Source organism: Aphelocoma coerulescens, chromosome 17 (genome assembly GCF_041296385.1).
Source record: "Aphelocoma coerulescens isolate FSJ_1873_10779 chromosome 17, UR_Acoe_1.0, whole genome shotgun sequence".
Lineage (NCBI taxonomy): Eukaryota > Metazoa > Chordata > Aves > Passeriformes > Corvidae > Aphelocoma > Aphelocoma coerulescens.
Window position 1 is genome coordinate 10,643,367 of NC_091030.1, and position 22,608 is coordinate 10,665,974.

At 50.9% G+C, this 22,608-nt stretch overlaps 1 protein-coding gene across 12 annotated transcripts in view; it reads left to right on the forward strand.

Moving 5' to 3' along the window:
* The first annotated feature begins 6,918 nt into the window (after positions 1–6,918).
* MVB12B (multivesicular body subunit 12B) overlaps positions 6,919–22,608 on the forward strand; it is a 59,416-nt gene continuing 43,726 nt past the window's right edge. For 10 of the 12 annotated variants that reach the window (XR_011155644.1, XR_011155645.1, XM_069032122.1 and 7 more), the window contains exons 1-4: positions 12,616–12,733; positions 12,878–13,000; positions 18,337–18,444; positions 21,468–21,564. Coding sequence is in view for 10 of the 12 variants with exons in the window: in XM_069032122.1 (XP_068888223.1) it covers positions 12,719–12,733; positions 12,878–13,000; positions 18,337–18,444; positions 21,468–21,564 (343 nt within the window). In the remaining 2 variants the exon portion in view is untranslated. Of the gene's footprint in view, positions 6,938–7,457; positions 11,839–12,615; positions 12,734–12,877; positions 13,001–18,336; positions 18,445–21,467; positions 21,565–22,608 lie in introns of those variants that run through there. The other 2 variants (XM_069032124.1, XM_069032123.1) reach the window with 2 other exon arrangements.

Below are 22,608 nucleotides of genomic sequence, written 5' to 3' on the forward strand. Positions count from 1 at the left end.
GCTGCAGCCTTGACTGGCTTCCAGCAGGGCAACGGTGAGAGCAGAGTTAATGCTGTGCCAGAGCAGGGAGAAGTTTTTCCTGAAATCAGTAATGTATGCAAGGAGCTGGTGTCACCTAAAGCCCATTCAACACCCGGCTCCCCTCTTTGCCACTGCCTGTGAATTGAACAAAGCGGCTCTGACTCATCCGCTCGTGGTGCTGGAGCTGACACACACCAATGTGAAGGATGTAACCTCACTGGAGGTTTTTATACCATCTGTATTTGCAACATGAATATTTCAGCAAATCTGACATTTTGGAGACTTGTGTCTTCCAGGTTTAGCGATGCCAGTATGTGGGTCAGGAGTGCTGCAGGTTCACCCGCAGCATCCTGTCAGTAATTTACTGCTCGGGCGCTAAGCAGCGCGGCCGCGGCGCCGCAGGGTTTGTTGGCTCATTGAGCCCACACGGCTCTGGAGCAACAGAAAAAACAGGTTTTGATCTCTTGCTGATGGCCTCTGCCTAAAAAGCATAAAGCAGGAGGCAAACCCACGGCAGCTTTTCTGCCAGTGCCACTGTAATATGGATGGTGTTTACTGTCACTTGTAGGATGAAGAGAGCAATAGATGGGGCTGGATGGGACAAGGCGTTTCTCCCTCAGTGAACTGTCACAGCAACAGCCTCTGTCCTGCTGAGAACAGGCACAGGCCATCACACCTGTGGGAGGTGCAGGGTTTCTGGGAAGCTCCAGCCAGAACACAGGGCAGTAATTGTCCTAATGGCCCTGACCAGCTCCATACACCCACCACCCACACCCCTTCTTCATGGGTCCAGGAGCTCATTTAAGATCCTGGCATGGCTAAGGCACTGATTCCTTCCCTCCTAGGAGGGTGGGACCAACAGGAGACATGGAACAGCCCAGAAATTAAATACCAGATAAGTTAACAAATAAATTAATAAACTGTGTAATAAATTGCACAGCTACCAAGAGATGGAGGGAGTAGGGAATCCTACAACGAGATCTGTAACAGCAAAAAAGAATCTCTGTGAGCAGACCTTCCTGCTCAACTCAGGTGAGATTTTTGTTCTCTCTCACAAATTGCCACCTTTGAAACATTTACATTGAAACTTTCCATATGAAAGCTGCACTTGGCACAAGTGTCCTTGGGGTAGTAAGGAGCTGGAAGAGCCCTTCTCTGGCTAATGTCAGCTCATTATTGGTTACTGGTGCGCGCACGCATCCTGAAAGGAAAGCTCTGCTGTGGGATTGTGCTGGCTGGTTCCTGCCCTTGCCCAAGAGTGTTGTGATGCCTTTGGGTCAGTGACCTTCTGTTTGGGGACAGCCAGGTGGGGAATGGGGAATGGGGAATGTCTTGCTGTTCCTGATGACCCTTCATTAAGGATGTTGGGATTGCAGCTTTTCTGGTCTCCCAGCGATACGGTAATTGTCCAGTTATGACCGACTTTGGTATCGTTATCCACACCGGGTCCTGTCAGATGGATGGGAAGCTCACTGGGGTGCTAATATGCACAAGCTGCAGTAGCCAAGGAGCCAAGCAACAGTGTCTAAAGCTGCCAGCTGGCCTGGGAATTGTCATGGAAGGAGCCAATGTGCTCTTGAAGGAGGGGATGGGGCCCCTGGCATTCCCTGGTGCTGCTGCACAGGGGGACAGCTTGTGTCTGGATAGGGGTGCAAAATCCCTGGCTGCTGCAGTTTAACCAGTGTGTGAATTACTTCTTTTGGTTTAAGAGGAACAAGGGGTGCTGTCTGTGGCCCTGCTTTCAGGAGCTGGAAGACCAGAGCTGTGTTTTTGGGGTCCTGCGTGGCTAAATGGAGAAAGGGCTGCACCCAAACTCTTGCAAAAGCAGTTGAACTGTGCTGACCTTCCCAGTACCACTGCCAAAAGGTCACCTATTAACTGACTCCCTGGCATTCCTTTGTGCAAGCACCTGCCATTGGAATGCTGTCTGCTGCCAGCATGTTCCTGGGACAACAGCTTTGCAACCCTGATAGCCACATCCATGGGTTTCCCTGCACATATCCACAGGGAAAGCCATGGCCTGGCAGTAAGCAGAGAGCTGCTCCATCTGGCTCCCTTGGCCCCACCGGCAGCAGTGGGTGGCCAGGCGCTGTGGGGACAGCACCCACCCTGAGTGAGGAAGCAAAGCAAGCAGTAGCATTTCATCAGAGCAGGCCTGCAAAGAAAACATTATTTCCTCAAATATGTTCATCATTCAAAATTATTCAAGCAAAGGTTTCCATCGTGCTGTGGCCATTACTCATAATCTGAGGATGTGGATGCGTGGCTCTCCTTGGTAATTAGCCGCATGGCATTCTCTCTGCCCTCCATTTGGTGGAACAGCAGTTGTGCCTTAGTCCCAGGGTGTATCCACAGAACAACAGGGCTGGTCCTGGCTGTGGGGCCTTGAAAAAGGACTCACGAGCCCAGATTTCATCCCTGTAGCACTAAACAGTGCCAGTGCCTGTGCACCCTGGGCCAGAGGCTCCCTGTGACCCTGGCAGGTCATGGGATGCTTTGGGCCCTGCTTCCCTTGTTGTGGAGGCAGCTGGTGACAGTCCCACCTTCAGGTGAAGGATGCTCTGTGTCGGGCTCTGAACCTCTTTAGGGGCTGAAACCCTGTCCTTGCAAAAGCCACCATTGGGTGCTACATAAATCAGTTATCTCTGGTAGGATTGCTGTATATTGCTGTCCTGTACATCATAACAGAAATACAAATGTGACAACTTATCTAGCGCTTAGTAACAACTATGGGATAGGAAAGTTAATGGGAATTAGATCAAGAAACTGCTTTTTCCAAACCACTTCACCTGTTTCAGAGTGGGTGCCTGGGTTAAAGGAGATTAGGACCTCCTTAATTTTTTTAGAATAATCAAGGTGTAAACTAGAAATATAGAGGGGAAATTCTACTGCAAAGAGGTATTTTGGTGCACCAAATTAGAGGCAGCAGGTTAAACCTACCTTCAAGAAACATTAAAACCAGGCAGCAGCTGAGCCATGACCTGCAGCAACTCCAGCATGAAATGAAACTCTGGGCTGATTTTCCTCCAAAGACAAGCATGGAAAACACGGAATGTGCAGCAATATTGCACTACTCTGCTAAATGTGGCTATGGAGAGATGAATTCCTGCAGCACAAAGGATTTTAAAGGACTTTAGCTTACAGGCAGGATGAGGATGCAGGATCCTTTACAGCTTGTTTCCCCCTGCAAACTGGGATCCCTTTTGCTGGTTAAGTCTGACCAGGGCTTGCTGGGAGTTCCTGCTGCCTGTGGGAGTAGCATGTGCAGCAGCACTGGGCCAGTGTCCTTGTGGTAGCTGCAGGATTCTGTATTTTGTCTGCTCTCAGCTGAAAGTGTAGAAACCTGTGCACGGTTATTCTTCAGAGGTGGTATCTGGGAACAGACAGATTTTGCTGTTACGAAATGCTTGAAATGCAAAGAGGGTGGTGGGGATCAACCACTGTCTCCTGTCTTGGTCCAGCCTCTGACTGAGGAGCAGATTTGGCTGCTCACCTGAGGTGCTCTGGGCTGGCGATGCCAGGACAGGGGCCTTGCCTCCTGCATGGCCAGCCACAGCCCCTTCCTCGCTGGCTTTGCCCATGGAGAGTACGAGCTGCAGTGTGGTGGGCAGGACCTTGCCACAGCCAGCACTGGCAGCAATGAGGTCTCTGGCCACAGCACTGGGCTTCCTCTGGAATGGCTGTGAGATGGGCTCCCCAGGCACCTTCTTCACCCCCACAAATGCAGCCAGCAAACCACTGTGAGGTGCAAAGCAGTGCTGTTGCCAGTATTAAGCCCTGAGGAGTGGCACCAGCAGTCACCATCCTTCCAGCCATGCCGTGCTGTGGCAGTCGCATGGAGCAGGGTGGCATGAATGGAGCACGTCCCACACAGCTGGCAAACCCGGCTTGCATGCACAGTTCTTTGGAACAGTACTCTGAGGGATCTGAGTTCTGGCAGCCATCCACTTAGGGATAAGCAAGCCATGTTCGTTCAGCCACAGCCCCAGTATGGGAGCCAAGACTGACCGAAATTCCCCCTATTAGGTGTCCTGAAAAGACGACACTGGTATGAACTGGACAGCATGTACAGGACTGCAGCGTGAGAAGAGACATGCTCTGAATAAAGAGGAGTAAATAAATGCATCTTGAAAAATATGGATGTAAAATATTCACAGGAAAGCATTATACTTGCAAATATTTATGCTTTTGAGTAACTTTACACAGATTCACCAACTCCAGTGTAGCTATGATTCATGTACCCAATACCCAGTATGTGCTGATTCAGAGCCCATGCCCTGTGCCCTGTGGAAGAGCACAATGGGGCTTTTCCCAGCCTCCAAACCTGCCGAGGTTTAAAGGTGCCTGCGGGCAGAGGTGCCAGCACTCGCCCTGATCTGTGCTGCTGTCTGGCTGCAGTCACTCCGAGGGCAGCAGCTAAATCGTGCTGGGAGTGACTGTCTCTTTGGAAAACATGTGATTGCAGATCATGCCACAGACACATTGGGATATACGCTTGCAGTGAATCTTTGAATATTTTGTGGATACTAAGCAGCAATTAGAGTCTTCCTTTGGAATCAATTCATTTCCTACCACCGTGGTAGCAGGGAGTATCTTATTGAAACTCTCGGATTTTTAATATTATTACACTAAAGACTCTCTCAGTATCAGCATCTCCGTGGGGGAGCATTAGCACACTGTAATGTGTAACAACTTCTCCAGTTCAGGAAATCTTCTTGTATTTGTAATAGGACATTTGGGGCATATATTATGTATGGGACATATATTTCTCATTTCCACCAGGCATCATCTTTTCTTCTCTCTAAATTACTCTCCAAATCAAAAAAATGCATTGTATTCCTTATCGCTCAAAATATATATATTTTTTTAATCTTTGGATGCAGAAGCCACTAACAGTCATCAGGGTTGTACTCAGTAGGAGCCAGAGAGCCTTGGTCAAACAGGGAGGCAATGGAGCTGCTGTTCCAAACAGTTATTACCATGATTCAACAAGCACCAGCCTGAAATGCTTTACTGGAGAGAAGCACCAGTCAGGACAGGAGGAAGGTTTGGTCCCAGCCCAGGGTTGTGTCCAGGATGAAGCAGGACACCAGTTTCAGTTGTTTGCTTTATGGACAGGAACACAAAACCACTAATGTGTATGTTGCCTTCCAGACAAACCTCTCAAACACTGACTAATCAAAGCTCATAGTGTTTTGCTTGGTAGTAAGTCTGACCACACCAGGATGAAGAGCAAGGAGCTGGAACAGCCCTGATGATCAAACCCAAGAGCTCCCCTGGTCCTCAGCTCTGCAGGCACATCAGCACCTGGTCAGCCGAGCTCCTGCCTGCCCCAGAGACAGCCAAAGAGGTGCAAAACCAACCTGGAGACACCCATGAAAGGAAAGAGAAGGGCTGTTGGCTCAACCACTCCTGCTTGGCTCAGATTTGCTAAAGCAATGTAGAGACAGTACAAATAGGACGGAAGACACAAACCATTTTCCAGGTGAGAAAAGAACAAGCTGAACAGAACTCCTCAAAAGATGGCCAAATCAAGCAAAAAGACAATGGGGGGGGGGGGGGGGGAAGGGGAATTAGTATTTTAGTTAAAGGCAGAATATCAGTCAAGGAAACACCCTGTGACCATAGAGATGGACCCTCTGATAAATGCACCACCCTGCCACGTGGTACCTGATTTTGTCAATGGGAGGAAACCTGAGTGTCTGAGTGAGATCCTTCTCTTCTAAGTCACAAAGGCCAGGTTCCCCACACAAAGAAAACCCTGGCATCATGGAAAATAGAGTAAACCAGCTCTATAAAGGATGGGGGAGACCATCTGCTCCAAGGGAATGACTGAATAATGTCTGATAAGAGCTTTTGGGAGGGCTTTCGACTCGACCAGTAACAAAAATTCTCAAAGCTGTTCTTAACCCTTTGGTATTGTAGTTTTTCACCTTCACAGAATCTCTTGCTGCACTTCACACACATCACTTCTCAGCCTCTCACAAAGGGGAAGAGGTTTCTGCCCTTCTCTTTAATTCACATACACATCAACATGTTTCCTTCTCTCTCTTATTTCATTCTTCACCCCAGGATTTTCTTATTCTGCTTTGGATTAGCAGCTCCAACTGTCTGTCTTGCACCAAAGGCTGCTGATGTCAGCCCCTACATCCATCTTGCTGCTCTCCAGATGATTGTTGTTGACTTAGCTTCAGATAAGGTGCTCAAAATCCAGTGCAGGACAGCTGCAGGATCGGTTCATGTAATGATGGCTATGAACCATACTCCTGTCCCACGATATGCTGCGATTCACATCATCTGCTAATTCAGTGAGGGCATTGTCAGTTTCAACCCTGGCATGTGATAAGGTTGAGCAGAACCAGACCTTTGCAGACCCTCCATTCAGGATGCCTTCCGTGCTGTGAGTGGACCCCAAGGCTGCTGGTCACCCAGCCAGGCAAACCCTGGCCACTTTGGACCATATCTGTTTAATGTGTTTTTCAGGCCATGGTGAGACAGAGCATCAAGTATCTTAACGAATTCAAGGTAGCTCCTGAAACGGCTCATCCCCCCCAACCCCAGGGACTTTGATAACCAGCTTGTTTGACACCATTTGCCCTTCCTCAGCCTACAGCAGCTGCTGCCCATCTTCTGGATGCAGCCTGTTTCAGAAGGAAGAAGGAGGTTACATTGACCAAATCACAACTGTTCAGCCATTTCCACCTGGCACCTCCCGTCTGCTCTGGGGCCGGGGGGCTGTTCGGAGCATGCTGGGGAACTCGGCCGGGCATCGCCCTGTTCCTGGGGAAGGGAGGTTTTCGCGAGGTGTCGCCCCGGGCCCTGCGGGGCCGTGACGGGGCCGAGCCCCGCTGCCCGGGGGTGCGGGCGGGGCCGGGCCGGGCGGAGCGGCAGGAGGCAGCGCTGCGCGGCAGCCGCGGTGAGTGTCCCGTGGGACGGGCCGGACCGCGGGGCTCGGGGCGGGGGTCGCGGGGCGGCGCAGGGGCCGGGCCGGGCCGGGCGGGGCGGGATCTGGGCCCTGCGCGCCGCGGTCCGGCCGCGGTGCGCGCGGAGCGGCGGCGGCGGGAGCCCGAGCCCCGCCGTGAGCCCCGGGGCCGCTCCGAGGCCTGCCCGCCGTCCGCTCCGCTCCCCGCCCCGCGCCGCTCCGCCCGGGCCCGCAGGCCGCTCCCCCGCCGCCGCTCCTCCCGCCGGGCCGCGCCGCGCCGGCTCCGCCGGGCGATGAGGAGCTGCTTCTGCCTGCGCCGGGGGAGCCGCGACCCGCCGCCCGCCGCACGGGCAACAGTTAAGTGTCCCTGCACCCGCCGCGGCCCCGCTGCCGGGCCGGGCCCGGGCCCGGCGGGCTCTCGCGGCTCCTGCGATCGGCCCGGCGGGGCCGGCGCGGCGCGGCGCGGCGGGAGGAGCGGCTGGAGTGTTCACACGGCCGCGGCGCCGGGCGAGGCGGGCGGGCTGAGCCCCCGGGGCGGCGGCGGGAGCGCCGCGGGCTGGGGCTGCCGGGGCCGGGCGTCGCGGGCTCCTCGCGGCTGGGCCCGGGTTGGAGCGCCCCGGTGGCCTCCGTGAGACCCGGCGGCTCCTCCGAGGCTGGGGTAGCTGCAGGAACGGCCCTCGGGGACCATTCCTGGGGTAGAGCCCCGGTGACCTTGACCTGCTGAGGAATTTACTGTAAATTCTTCTTGGTGTCGGCTAGAGAAAATAACAAAACTCCTTCTGTTTCGTGTGGTCTTTTGCTGCATTGGTAGCATGGGCCTACCTGACTGCCCGTTTTTCACCTGTGCTTAGTGCATGGCTGGAGGTGTGACACTGGCTGACTTCTTACAGCCGGGCCAGGGCAGCGACACAGAGTTGCCTGTGTCTTAAGTATTCGCGCCTTGCATCACCGAGGCTTGCAAGCTTTCTCTGAGGTTTCTGGAGAGATTTTCAACAGTCCAAGAACACCGAACACCAAGCTTCGGTGTTCTCTGCACGTTCCTAGAGCTGGGGCATTCTCAGCTTGGTCACAGTAACACTGAAGCCAGACAGGCTGGGTGTTGGCAGGTGTGTAACTGCTCAGGCTAAAGCTTGGGTTTCTCCATTTTGTGTTTTATTTTAACTGAGTGAGAATGTGCTCATCTATCCTTTAGGGAGCCTATGTGTTGTGTGGCAGGTTGGCAGTGTCATCCCTATAATTTTTAGCTGAGATGGCCTTCCCTACTAGACGAAGGCATAGCTTGAGCTTCTGGAGGTGTGAAATAAAACAGACATCTCACTCTTGTAGCACGTGCTTCTCTGACAAAGCAAATCTCAGGCTCAAGGGTGCTGGTAGCCCCCAGGGACCCGTTCATACCTCTGCCAAGATAGAAATAACTGAAGTGAATTTCATTTCACTTTAGCTGCCCTGTTGCAAGGTCATCTGTGTTTGGAAACCTATTTTGGTTTGAAACAGGACACTCTTCAGAAATGTGTGTCCCTAGTTAGAAGTGCTGTGAAGCAATATAGGGTCTCAGTTTTGCTCATTCTATCACTTAAGTTCCTGTTTCCATACCATTCAGTCACAAAGTGTGGATTCTGCAGCTGGTGCAGGGCAACGGTCTCCTATGGGAGCCTGTGTGCAGGGGTAATTCCAGACATGCCTTCGATGGGGGTGAAATGTGACACTGAAATTCTTCCTGTTTGTGATGGTGGCCTCCAAGGCCCTGATGCTGATTGCCACTGCAGGCTCCTGTTTTTCTGATTGAAACTATGTCCTATTCCATGAACAGAAATAGAAAGTTGGCTGGGGCCGTGTCCGGTTCCTGGACGCGGTGGGAGCACAGGCGTGCGTAGGAGTGCAGCAGTGTGGCTCCGAAGCAGCACACATTGTGCCAGCGGTGCTGCCTGCCTTCGTAAAGGGATGGAGTGACAGGCTGAGCAGGCGGACGAGGCTTTGAGCAGCGTGTCTGCCTTGGTTTATGGGACTATTTCCCACAGACTGCAGGCACTCAGTGAGGTAATTGATATTTTTTTTCCAGTTTTGCCTTAGCTCATACTTTTCTGCTTGTGGGAAGAGCAAGCCAGTGTCAAAGTGCAGGGCTTGTAGCTGGAGGAAGAAACAATAAGACCATTCTCCATCCATGTCCCTGGCTATTTAACTTCAGAGCTTGAACCGCTTTGCTGGCAGCGTGATGTTTCTGTGGCAAATACATTGAAAGGCCTGATCTGGTCATGTACCCACCAGCTCTTGAACTTGTTGAAAAGGAGCACTGAGAGCAAAAAATGGTCTAGAAACTTACAATAATGCATTCATTTCTGAAAGTGGATTCTTCTGCTGTATATATGTCCCAGCCAGAGCCCAGCAGTGTGTGTGGTTAGTCACCTCAGTGGAGCCAGCAAAAAAGTATGCCTAGGATAAACTAATAAAGGCGATGAGCTACAAAGGAAATGGGAGAGAACAAGCAAAAAGGATATAAGTGGACAAACTTGGGAGTGCGGGCAGAAGGGGAGGTGTGTGTGACTGTGGGCATGGGCTGTGGGAAGAAGACTGTGCCAGAAACTGGTGGTCCCAGAAGACCTCTGCTGCAGCTGGGCATCAAGATCTCTGGGACACCGCCTCCTGCCTTGAGGCATGCCTGGTTTGAGGCTTGGGAAGCATTCGGGATAGAGCCAGCAGCATGGTGGCTGCTTATCCAAGAGTGCATCCTGTCCATCTCATCCTTCAACCATCCCACCCTGCTCTGCTGCTTGGGGCTGGTGCTGGCAGGATGCATGGGGACTTTTTCTGTTAGAGACACATTCTTTCCCCACTGGCTTTGTCTGGGCGGCCCCACAGTGTTCTGAAACTTCTTCCTGCCCCAGAGCTCACATCCGGCTTCCCTTGGCTGCTGGGGTGTGCTGGGGACTGGATGTGGCCCCACAGCTGAGAACGACTTTCAGGGAGCATGCTCCCAACTAATGGGAAAAATGTTCTTCTCATTGTTTGGCCTGTTCCCAGAATAACCCTGCAGTGAGTGGTTTGGCACAGGCAGCTTACTGCAGGATGCTGACGGGCCATATCCTGGGCTGAGTGCTCGGTCACTGTGATGGTAGGTGAGCGTGCAGGTCAAACTCACATTGCTAAAGAGAATTAAAATAACAAGCTACCTAATATGGATATTTACAGAATCCTGCTCCTTAATTTAATCTCCTCTTTCACTGTTTGTTTTTTTCATTTTTAAGTTAAAAGGTGCAATGGAAAAGAAACCAAACTTTGTTGACACCCTTGTGAAGAAGTGCAGTGTAACTAAGGTCTGTGTGATTGCCGAGCCAGAGACTCCCCTCTGACCTGTGCGGAGTTCACAAAAACATTTATCCCAGTGTGCAAACAGACTGCTGCTGCTCCATGTCTGTTCTGGATGCATCCTCAGTGCCACTCGTACAGCAGGAAGCTGCCCAGTGTGACTGGCCTGGTGTGGCAGGGCCTGGCCATGCTGCAGTGGCCCCAGCAGGTTCAGTCGCTGGGCAGGTGCTTGCCATCCCTGTTGGCTGCAGGCATGGGGCAGGGGAAGGTGCTGGGCTCGCTGGCACGGAGCTTGGTGGCCCTTGCTGCAGCAGGTGCTGCTTGGGGCCCTACGCCTGTGCTGTGCCGTGTTGCCCCGTGGCAACCACCACGGCGAGGCGGAAAGCCCCACGCCCAGCGCTGCCGCCATAGAGGGGCTTTGTGTGAGCCAGCACAAAGTGAGGATTGATGCCGTCCCCCTCCCCCTCCTGTGCCGAGCAGGGCTGCAAACGGCTTCCACAAAGGTGCCCTTCTTCCTTCTCTGAGGACGGGGTGCCGGTGGGCTGAGGGGAACTGCTCTGCGGCACCACGCTGTGGGTTGGAGCACCCACCTCCCCCCCGTCTGTGCTGGTGCCAGGGACCTCCTCGTCCTCAGCCTTTCCCAGGCTGACCTGGCAGCTGCTCCAGTTCCTGCCGGGGCAGCTGGGCCTCCCCGCAGCAGGCCCCAGCGTGGTGAGACAGGACCTGGGCAGTGTTCAGCAGCAGGCACTTCACAAGGGCACATTTGGTGGAGGCTGCCAGCACCGTGTGAGCAGATCTGCTTAGCCACAGTGCAGCTGCAGCTGTGTTGGAACCTGCCGTGTGGTGTTCTTAACACGCTGGGGAATACCATAATTTACCTGGATTTCAGTTCAAAATGGCATAAGAGAAGCTTATGTCAGCATTCATTATCTTCCAGCTCCTCCCAATGAGTAGCAACAAGTCACCACACTGTTGAGAGTGACTTGAAAAAGTTTCAGAAAACGTTCGTGAAGAACAGATTGTAACCTCTTTGTTAAATTCACATTATGTTTGTTCCATGCTGTATGTTTGGGGTTCTGCATTATGTGCGAGGCACCCGGGTGAGCTGTGGCGTGGCGCAGGCAGTGGCGCGGGGTCTGTTGTGGCTGTGCTGGTGCCTCCAGCGTTCCTGCAGCAGGGTCCTGTGCTCTTCGCCCACTCTGAGGACGGGGAGCCTTCTGGGAGAGGAGGGCGAGCCCCTGTGGCTCAGGCTGTGCCTACCATCATGCTTTGAAGGTTTGAGCTGCTTTGGGAGTGAAGAGGGTTCACTTTGTTCTGTGTGTGCTGGATGCGTGTCCCGGTGCCAAAGCAGAGCTCTCTCCTCTATTTGGTTCATCAGCAGTGGTGTCTGTGCCATTACTGGTCACTAGCATCTGTTGTTTTGGACTCCTCAAGTGGTCTGGCTGTTCATGTGACATTATTATTATTTACATAGGGCCCAGACTTGCTCTCTTTTATTGCCTGCAGCACGATGTTTGTTCAGACTGGGCATTGTGAAGTGTAAACCCAGGTCCCACTGGCACCAGTACTCACCTCTGCCTTTTCTAGAAGCAGTAAGTAACCAGCCGTCTAAATGGCCTAGAAATGCTGGGGTTTGATTGCTCTGAGGAGGGAATTGAATTAGGCAGCTCTGGTTCACGGCTTGCCTGGCTGTGCAGCAGCGATGCTTGTTTACACAAAGCACTTGCCCTTTTGTCTTGGGGTGTGTGGGGGGCGGTTTCCTGGGGCATTCCTGCCTGCTGAAAGCCAGAGAAGACTTGCTTTAACTGGCTGCCTCTGCAGGAGACCACATGCTGAGGCAGTGACACCTCTCCCCATCCTTCACCTCAGTTGTTTCAGCCCCTTTCTTGTCCTCTCCTCCTGCTTCCTGCAGCAGCATCCCTCCGAAATTAGTTGGTCTTACCTGCTTCTGTCCCTTTTGCCTATCTCCCTCCCCTGATGTTCTTGGTGATGTGTCTCTTCTGGAAGATGCTCGGGCCTCCTCAAGGCCTCTCTGCTTTGCACCAGCCCACCCTGTGCTTCCTCTGTGCTCCCTGGTGTTGAGGCTCCCTGCAGCCAGTGCGGTTCTGCATCCAGCGCCAGAGACATCTGTGCTGCTCCTTGAAAACGGTCTGGCTGAGGGGGGTGTGATGGGACTGAAGACTCATGGGGGAGCCCCAGCATGTCTTAACACCCACAGTGAATGGGAAACCTCCCTCTAAAGCCATTAGGAGCAGATTTCTTGCTGTTTAAAATGACAGAGCTGCTTCAACCAGCCTGACTTGGGGATGAAATTTGTTCTCTTTTTGGGAGGGAAGGGGTTGAGCTTTCGTTTTCCTGTCGTTGCTAGATGGAGACCAGCCCACGGAAGCAACAAAATAAGTCTCAGAGGCTGCCAGCCCAAATTCCAAACCTATTTGGCATTGCACAAGTTTACCCTCTTATCAAAAGCAAATGAAAGTGCAGAAGGTGTGTCTGGCCTAATCCTGTGTTTACCTTGGCCGTCTGTGGTGTGTCAGCACAGGCACTGTGGCATGCATGTGTGCTCTTGGTTCTCTGGCTTCTGCTGGGGTGTGCTGCCCAGCTGCCTTTAATTCTGCTCCTTTCTTCCAGGATCACTCCATAATGCCTGAGGTGCGAGACCTCACCGATGCTTTGCCTGACCTGCCGATGGATCCCATCACAGGCGTTGGTGTGGTTGCATCCCGGAGCCGAGCACCGACTGGATATGATGTAGTAAGTAGAGCTGTTTGAGCTGCTGCTGCAGCTAATGCTTTGTTTCTGCACTAATGTGGCTTTATTTTGTTGGGAACAGCAAGTTCCAGAGAACTTGCCTTCAAACTGTGCTGTGAGAAGTCATTTGGTAGCCAGCTGCCCATCTTTCAGCCCACAGCACTTAGTGCTTTCCTTCAGCAGGGGGTTGTGGGTGCAAATGTGCCACTTCATCTTTGCCACTCCAGAGGAGCTTAATTTCCTGGAGGAGGGGTTTACAGAAATAGCTGACCACTGTGGCAAGTAAATTTAATAATCCTAGTAACATTCATCCTGAAGGAGTCCTAAGTATGTACAAATTATATCTCTAAATAAATGGATCCCTCATCAGCTGTTTAATCCCACATACCAGCACTGCACAATGATGATGAGAAGCTCCAGAATGGGAATCAAAGAGTTTTGCATCCAGCTGAAATTGCAAGGATGATTTTGATGGGCAGAATGCAAACCTCTAAGGTTTGGTAGGAGACTGGCAGCAGGAAAAGGCAGCTGGATACAGCAGAGATGAATGTGTGTGTAGATAAAGGGAGGTCACTGTTCAACAGCTGCTTGTTCCTTGGATTAGTCATAGATTAGTGTCCCAAACTGTGAAATACAAAATACTGACCTTGCAGAGCTCTACAGAGAAAGATTTGGCCTGTAGTTCATCTGCTCCCCTTTCTGTGTGTCCTGCTCCAACTGTGCTACACCACAGCATTGGGTTTCCAGAGCCACACAGCTTGTGTGGTGGGAGTGGAAGCCAGCTGACTTGAGGCTTTGCTCGCACCTCCTCAGCTCTGGATCATTGCATACCTTGTTTAGAGTGAAGAAGTAAAATGGATCAGGCTGAAGTAAGGACACAAGGGGGGGAATTGTGAAAAGGCTTCTTAAAGACCTGGGAGGTTTTTACATTTACTGTGTTTTTCCAAGTGTTCATTACCTGTGTGACCCAGGCTGTGTAATTAGCTGCTTGCCCTGATAAAGAAGCACGGGACGGTGTGAGACTTGTGATAACAGAATTGCATTTTGCCTAAATGGCTGGGCAGAGAGAGCACTCACCCCAGATAGCCTGTCTGTGGCTTAATGGGGAGTTGCAGTGCTAGTGCAGTTTAAACTAAATGTGATAAAAGAGTCTTCCTGTGGCTTAATCCAATTATGGTGGTGGTGTAATGCTGGTGAATGTGGGTCGCTCTCTCCTCAGGGCACAGTGAGGAGCTGCCTTTGCTCTGGTTCTGCTGCCTCACTGTCTGTTCACAAGGAACCCTGTCTGCCCTTGGAGCAGCCGTGGGGCGGTGCCTGCTGTCTGCTGTCCTTCCCCAAGCACGGCTGCCGCGCCTACCACATCAGCCCTGCAGTGTGCCTGGGTGCTGCCAGCTGCCCTTGGTGTCCTGTCTCCTGTGCAGCACCCGCTGTCAAGGGGCCGTGCTGGTTGCCACGCTGATGTGACAGGGGACAGTGGCAGGCAGGACTGTCCTGCTCTCGCCTGGGTGTTCATGAGGGTGGCTTGTCTGTGAGTCAGTGCACTGGAGCAGTGTGTGGTATGCCAGGTTGCCACTTCTCCATGACTTCTCTGGAACCTGGTCTGGCCTAGCTGAAAGCGTGAAGCCGAATGTGCGCAAGTGAACTGCGGAGCACAGCAGAGAAATTGTGTTCTAAGACATGGGCAATGTACAGACCTGGGTGGCCTTGGGATCTGTGTTTCTGCAGATACGCCATTTCCTTAATGAGACACTGACAGCTGATTGCTGTAAAGCTTTGAGGAAGGCAGCTGTGACAGCTGCATCCCAGAAGCGTGCTCCTTGAAGCCCTCTTAGTCAGAGGTGCACACTGCACCCTGGAGAGGAGAACCACTCTCATCTTTTGGGAAGCATTAACAGCAGTGTTTCTTGGGATGTTGTAGTCCCCTTAGGGTTCCAGTGGCTTTGTGTGTCACTGCAGCTTCCTGCAGCATTCAGTTCTACAGGTGGATGCAGAGTTGCATGGGAAAGTATTTCCTCATGTAGTTTCACTGATGGTTTCAAGTTTTGTAGTGAAGTAACCAGCTCTTTCTGAGATATGGATGTTATTTATAGGCTTTACCAGTTCCCCTTCCATTTGTATCCTTCTCCAATGAACATCCTTTTCCCTTTCGTTCTCTTTAAAAGAAATCTCCAGAAGCATAGGTGCTTCATCCCAGGTGTAAATTAAATGCCTAGAGATGTCCAGGTCCATTTCCCAGGTTCACATGGAGCCCCAGGGCTCTCCCTGCTGCCCATCTGGAGCTGGCAGGCAGCAGTGCTTAGGGGGTAGTCTTGGCAAATGGGCCAGAGCTCTTTTTTCCTCTGTAGTTCTTTAGTTAGTCCATAATCTCTATTGCCTTTGTGTCTACTTAGAAAACAAGTACACTACTGGCACTTGTAATGACTGGCCAGGCCTTTCACAGCTGAAGCACCAAAGACTTGATTTTGCCAAAATATACAGAGTGTGTCTGAACTTAGATTCCTGAAAATCCAACCAAACTGGCAATACTGAGTGTCTGGGTGGGGAGGAGAAGTGGGAGGCAGGAGCCTGGGATAGGAGAGAGGCGTGGTTCCCGTGCAGCCATGTTCTTTGCTGCAGGCTGAACACCAGCTCTGTGGTGGGGTTTGCTCTGGGGCAGCGCCCGAGCGAGCTGCTCACCCAGCAGGAACAGCCCTGACTCTGCCAGAGGGGCAGATCACTCTGTAGGGCAGGAGGTTTAAAGGACCTGCTTGCCAAAGAGCTGACTGTGGTAGCAGTAACCCCATTCTGACTGCTGTGCAGCAGGTAGATCACCCTGTACTTACAGGGGTGTCACTTCCTTACTGCATGTCACTCTGTCAAGTCCACTGTTTGTAGCACATGGGTGAGGATTGTCTTCCCCTGGCTTCAGGAGGAGGACCATTTCTTGTGCCTGGGGTGCTGCGTGCTCAGTGCCAGGTGCCGTATCCTCTGTCTCGCACGTTCCTCGCCTCTCAGCCAAAGAAGGACTGGGCAAGCTGGGGCTGCAGCGTGCTTGTCCTGCTGGCCAGGTCTGCTGCAGCCTCTCCCACTTGGCTCCTGTCCTGAGGGCATGCAGATTAGGCATGGCTCTGCTTTGAGAGCTGCTGAGACTTCTTTGCTTGCAGGAGCCCAGCAGGTGATGCAAGAAGTTTCCTGTTTATATTGCTCTGTTTTCTTTCCCCATGAGTTTTCTGACAAGTTCATTCATGCTTACATTCTCCAGGCTTGGAAAAAGTCTTCAGCAGGATGATATGAAGGAAGAGCAAAGCACTGAGGGTGCATTGCTGGGGATGTTGCCTGCAACTGTTGCAGTTTGGCAACTAGAGTTAGATATTTAGAATTATATTAGATTTAATTAGAATTATATTAGATATTAGAATGGCAGGGCTTTTCATAAAAAAGGGTCTGATTGGAGGTTTGGAGGTGTTTTCCTTGTTAGGTTGGACTGTGACAGTGCCAGGCCTCTCTCCAGAGGGGCAGCAGTGCCAGCGCGGGGCCCTTCGGATGCCTTGGCTGTGATGCAGCTGTGCCCTGTCAGTGAGTGGTAGAGAAGATGATACCAACTGAAGTGATGTACCTCAACCTCAAAAATGCAGTATTTTTATAAGTGAAGTTCCTTAAGCTTTCAGAGGTTAGATAAAAAGTGCATTTGATAGCAAGTTGTAGCACCAGTTTTGCAGTTGGATCTGTTGCTGCTTGTTGACTTTTGGGCATGTTAACATAGCTGGCTAGCATAAAACTTGAACCATGTCGATTAAGAAAGTGATGAAATCGGAGTCTTGTCTTTCTAACTGTTTCTCGCAAGGTCTGCAGTTCAAGCTGACCATCCCTATATGCCAGCAGTTTTCCCAAGCAGACTGTTTCCTGAATATCTTTTCGCCAGGACTGACTTACCAATTGGGGAGGGAGATGCATGTGGATTTTACATATTCCTCAACTAGCAGTTCAGGAAAGATTTGAATGCAAGGAATTGAAATAAGCAAAAAAATTCACCAAAATCCTATTCTAAAATGTGGCTGTTTAAAAATCAGGCATGTCTCTTTGCAGAGGCCTGAGCACAAAAGCTGTGTGTGTTGTACAATGGCTTGAGCTGAGCTGGGGCTTGTGAACAGCAGTTGCCAAAATTCGGGGAGCAGTCGGTGCACTTTGCTGCTTTGATCAGACCATAAGCACTTGTCTCTCTGCTGCACTCAGGATAATCGGAGGCCTTGTCAGCACACAGCTTTTGCTTCCTGCGCCCTGCACAGTCTCAGCTCAATTAAACACGGGTGCAAATAGTGACAAGTGTCAGCTCTTTGTTATCAGACTGCTCTGGGGCCAAGGGCTCACTCGGTGTGATTAGGCTCACAAGAGCCGCAGTGGAGCAGTTTGTCCCATCTGAGAGGCATTAGGCAGAAGTTCAGCTGTGTTTCTGTGGAGCTTCAGGCTGTGCTGGAGTCTCCTGTTGGAGACGTCAGTTGGGTGTTAGTCTGATGGGGTAATCTTGTTTCTGCTACCCTTCTCCTTGTGTTTGCCTTCTTGCCTCCTCTTTTACTCAACAACAAATGTTTTGGGGCCAGGGCTCTTACCAGCTTGCTCAGTGCGTGGTGAGTGCTCAGCTGCTGAGAGTAGAGCCCTTCCCCAGTGCATGGTGCTGCCTCCTGCCCACTCCTTGAATCAGCTTGAAGTGAGATTTTCTCCAGCACATCATGCTTAACACGCATGTGTTCTGGGGGGGGGGGTCCAGGGTCTGTTTCCTTACCCACCACCATAGTGTGCCATCAATTTGGTTGGATGTGGGGTTGCATTGGAAAGGGACATTTGCAGGGTGTGTCCTCGCATGCAGCTCTGCTGCTAAAATCCACCGGTGACCAGGGATTTCCACACCTGCTGGAAGCAGCTTTTTGGCCTGGGAGCAGAATTCCTTGATGGCTTTCCATGAAAATAGTCCCAAGATGGGTCAGTTTCTGTGCTCTGTCTTCACGGACCCTCCCAGCATGCCCAGGGTGCCCTTGCGTATAGGGTGGTAATGAATGCCTCGATGTGCTGACTTTTCCAAACTATTGTTTGGAGACTGTAACCAAAGTTGCAGTTTCCTCATTAGAGTAGCCTTTGTCAGAGCATCTTTAGTCAAGGGTCTCCTGAGAGACAGCATTTTTAGAACTTCTTTTTATACCTCCTCTTGAAAGTTCTTTGCACTGCACCTTGTGAAGAAACTAATGAGATGCTGTGAAAGTTTGGGCTGCTGTTAATTAGGAGAGGTCTGAGGAAGAAGTACTGCACATGTATTAACTTTATCTTGGCTCACATGTCTCCTCTCTCCCTCTGTCTCTTCTTTGCAGGTTGCACAAACAGCAGATGGCTTGGATGCTGACCTGTGGAAAGATGGCTTATTTAAATCCAAGGTCACACGGTACCTGTGCTTCACCAGATCATTTTCAAAAGAAAATGTAAGTCCGTTTGCTGAGTGTCTGCATGATTTGCATCTGTGCCTGGTATGCTCTTACCCATAAGATGATTCATTTTATGAAGCCAATTATAATTCAAGCAGGCGTTTCGCTGAGTTCGGGTGAGTAAGGAGGCAAACTGCAATAGCAGGATATTTGCCTGTGTTTCTCGTGGAAAGAAATTGCTGACAAAATCTTCTGCAATAAAAGCAGAAAAGGGAACGTTTGCATTTCAGCAGCCTCTCACACTCGTTTCCTGCTGCAGCAATGGGTGCTGCACTCATGGTCCTGATTGATTTCTAACCCAAATTCCTCAAGAAACAAACAATGCAGGTAGTGTTGGTGAAGGAAATACTGGTTTCTGAATCCAGGGGCATCACTGATACTTTATTGCAGGATTAGCTTGCTGTCTTTGTTGGTTTTGGTGCTGATTCTTGAAAATGTGCCCACATTGTGCATATGCTACCACATTCTTGTAATTTGGTCTGACTATTAAGTGTAAGTTACTTCGTGATTAGCGGCAGTTTTCTGCCCACACTTTCTGTGGAGGAGAGGAGACTGTGCAGCAAGAGCCTCATGCATTCTGCTGTGGTTTTGGTTGAGGCTACTGTGAAAACTTTCTTTTTTCTGGAGGAACTGTTGACTTCTGCAATGAATGCACTCCATCTAGTGGGTAATCCTGCTTTTGGTCGCGCTTTGGATACTCACGGCAACTCAGTTGGCAGGGTCTGGAAGTACCATTTTGTACTTGTGCTTTCACCATGACGGGAACAGAAAAGTGATGGCAGCTTCAGGGGCTGCTCACAGGTCCTGGCAGGAGAGCTGGGGATTGCCAGTTCCCAGCATTTGACCTTTATTCCATCCGCTTCCCTGCCTGCCTCTAGATTAAAGTAAAGCTCCAGAGCCATGGGAAATATCACTTCCTGGGGTGGATGGACAGTAATTGTGCTTTTCATCCCAAAGTATGTGCAGTTGCATGAATAGCAGCCCTGGAATAGGCAGGGAGGCTATTAAATAGGTTTGTGTGATTTGAATATTAGGTTTATCTGTGGCTACCTGAAATGTGAAGTTGTCAGAAATAATTACAGGACAGTAGCAGCTGCTGGCAGTGTAAATACCCTCAGCTGGTGCCTGTTGGACTTTTGGCAGGAACCCTGGGCTCAGCATGGTTTGGGACTACCTTCTTCATATTGATGAGGCATGAATTAAAGCAAAAGCTTCCTCTTCCCTGAGTCCTCTTGGCCGCGTGGAATATATGATGTGCTTCCCTGTTGGGAGCATCTGAGGGCTGAGGGGCCTCAGTTTCCTCATCCTGGAGGAAGGGAGGTGAGAGGTTCCTCTCTCTGAGGAGAGATGCTCTCGGATGCTGATGTGTTGCTGCGCTTTGGGTTGGGAGTTTTACCATTCAGGGGTTTCTTTTGTGTTTAGCAAAACACTGGAACTCTCTTCTCCTGAAGAGCACATTGTAGTTAGGAGAGTTAATGCACTTCAGATATCTGTGTTAGAGCAGAGTCAGTCTGCAGTGCCTGTTTAGCAGAATCATCGTTCTCAACAGTTTACAGTATCTGACCATTATAAGGACGTTGCTGTATCTGAGTGTGGGGAGGCCCTGGATAGTGGGTCTCACAAATGGGGGGGGCTTTGTCCCCTGCTCCCCTGTGCACATGGCAGAGCTGACTCCCAGGGTTCCAGCAGCTAACGAACTCATTGGAAGCACCTCTCCTGTCTGCTGCTGATGGAGGAGTGATCGGTGGTTCAGCAGAAAGTTGCCACTGATGTAACACACAGACAGCTTAAATAAATAAAACATGAAAGATGAATCAGCAGCAACTACTTTGTCTGCTGTTTGCTGCGCCAGGACCATGTTAACTGATACATTCAGGCTTGGCAGCATCCAGCACTACTTGCTCCAAGATGCCCTGGACATGGGCGGTCAGAGGCGTGTGGGGGCTGCCCAGCTTCAACCTCTTCATGTGAGCAGAGAATGTGTGCCACATTTGTGTCTGGTGGGACAGGGCTGCAGGCGTGCTGACCCTTTTGGTGAGGAGCTGACCGTAAGGTGCAGAACCTCCCAAAAATAAACTCAGACCTGACCTCCCCTTGTTTCAGAGCCTGCAGATGTAAATGTTTTGTGAGTAGTTCAGTGAAATAATCAGAGAGTACAGGTTTGTCTGAAAAACTCTTGCCAGATAAGAACTAAAGGAGGTGCTTAGCAACCAGTAACAGTAAAACTCACTGACATGGTTTGATGGCTTGGGATGAAATTTTAGTTGTTCTGTACTGTGTTTCCGTTTATAAAGGCTGTGCAGTACCTAAAATGTGAAAATCTTTCATATGTGAACCAGATTACTGGCAGCAGTGCTGGTTTCATCGAAAACTGCAAAGAAAATCTGGTCTCTAAACCATTGTGGAGGCTGTCACTCTGAATTGAGCTCTGAGCTCTTCAAGCCTTGATTAATAGGACAGGGCATGAGTTCAGAATTCCTATGGACTCCAAATGAAGTTCGTAATTCCAAATGGCCTGTGCTTCTGGAGTGCACTGCATTTGGAGCTAGAACCCTGTCTATTCAGTACTAATTAGCTAATGCATGTAATAACTTTGGCTATGTGTGCATAAGCCATCATCCTGTAATGCTTTCTGCTGTTGCTGTCATGGAAATGTCATGTTGCTGTGTAGATGTAGAGCGTGTAAGAACTGAGGGGACCTGCTCAGTGGATGAGTTGGTGAAGGTAGTACTTCTAACTGCTGTGCTTTCAGAGGGAAGAACATGGTTGTGCTTCCAAGGATCTGGAAGTATGGCAGTGGATGAGGTGTTAGAATTTTGAGTGCTGAAAGTTGTCCGGTATCCCCTAGTCAGTCATTGTTTGCTTCCTGCAGAGAGGACTCTTGCAAGGGTTGGCTTGGTACGTTCTTCCCATTTCTGAAGTTGTGGTCAGATAAAATGACAAGGGTCCAGCGGGGGGAAGATCTGGGGTGTAATTTGGTGACATTGTCATAATCAACTGTTTCTTTTCTCTCTCCAAAGAGTCATTTAGGCAATGTCTTGGTTGATATGAAGCTTATTGATATCAAGGACACTTTACCTGTAGGCTTCATCCCCATCCAGGAGACCATTGATACACGTAAGTTGACATCTGTTCCTCAGTCCCACTCTGCCAGTGCCTGTGTGGTCAGGCAGAAAAGGGCTGCGTCCCAGGCAGAGGGTCACTCTTGGCACTGTTGCTCTCTGGGGTGGCATGTACACATGTAGGGGCTGCAATAAAACAGCCTTTGGTTTTCTTGTCCTCCTCAGGCTGTTTAATGGGGCTGCCTGTCTGTCTCCACTCACCTGCTAGAGTCCCATGGCTCCGGGGCAGGAAGAGAGAGTTTATTTTTTCATTTTGAAGGGTGGACTGAGCCTAGCAGGAGCAGAGCTGCTGTGCCAGGGGATGTTCACAAATGCACTGAAAGGAAGGGGTTGTGCTTGTGGCGCCGGGTTTGTGCCCACCCACTGTACATCTCTTGCCGTGAATGAACGTAGGGTTGGGGGGGGTCAGGTATGCTTGTGCTTGCTGAGACAAGGCCCAAGTGTGGTGTCCAGGGGGAATACCATCCTCATTTCTGCAAGGTAGAATTGCTTCACTGCAGGATTTAAGCGAGCAGTTCCCAAACAGTGTGTTCAGCTCCCCTGGGACTTGTGCCAGCAGCAGCTGGAGCCACGTCTGGTGGCAGCCCTGTGCTGTGCAGCAGGCACAGAGGGCGTTGGGCTGCCAGGGGACAAACTTCATGGGAGTGGAGCGTGAGAGGATGGCAGGACTGGTGCTGGTGCTCGGTGTGCAGCTGCTGATCACAGAAGGCTGGTCCCAGTGCATGTCAGTGATGAAATCCAGCCTAGGAATGAGCAGAAAGAGGTTACATGAACCTGCTTTGCAGGGAGTCATTCATCTGGGGCTGCAGCACGTGAGGATGGTTTTTCAGTCACTGTGATCTGGTTCTGATTGGAACCTGTGGCCTGGAAGTGAAAGGCTCTGAAGACCATTCCCTCAGGTCACCCTCTGCTTCTGGAAAATTCTTGGGCATGTGTGGTATGAGGTAGAATTGTTGGCTTATCCTGCTCACCCTTGGTAGTGCTGGACCTTACTGTGTGCTGCTTCAATTTCTGTGACAGTCGTGGTGGAAAGGTGGAA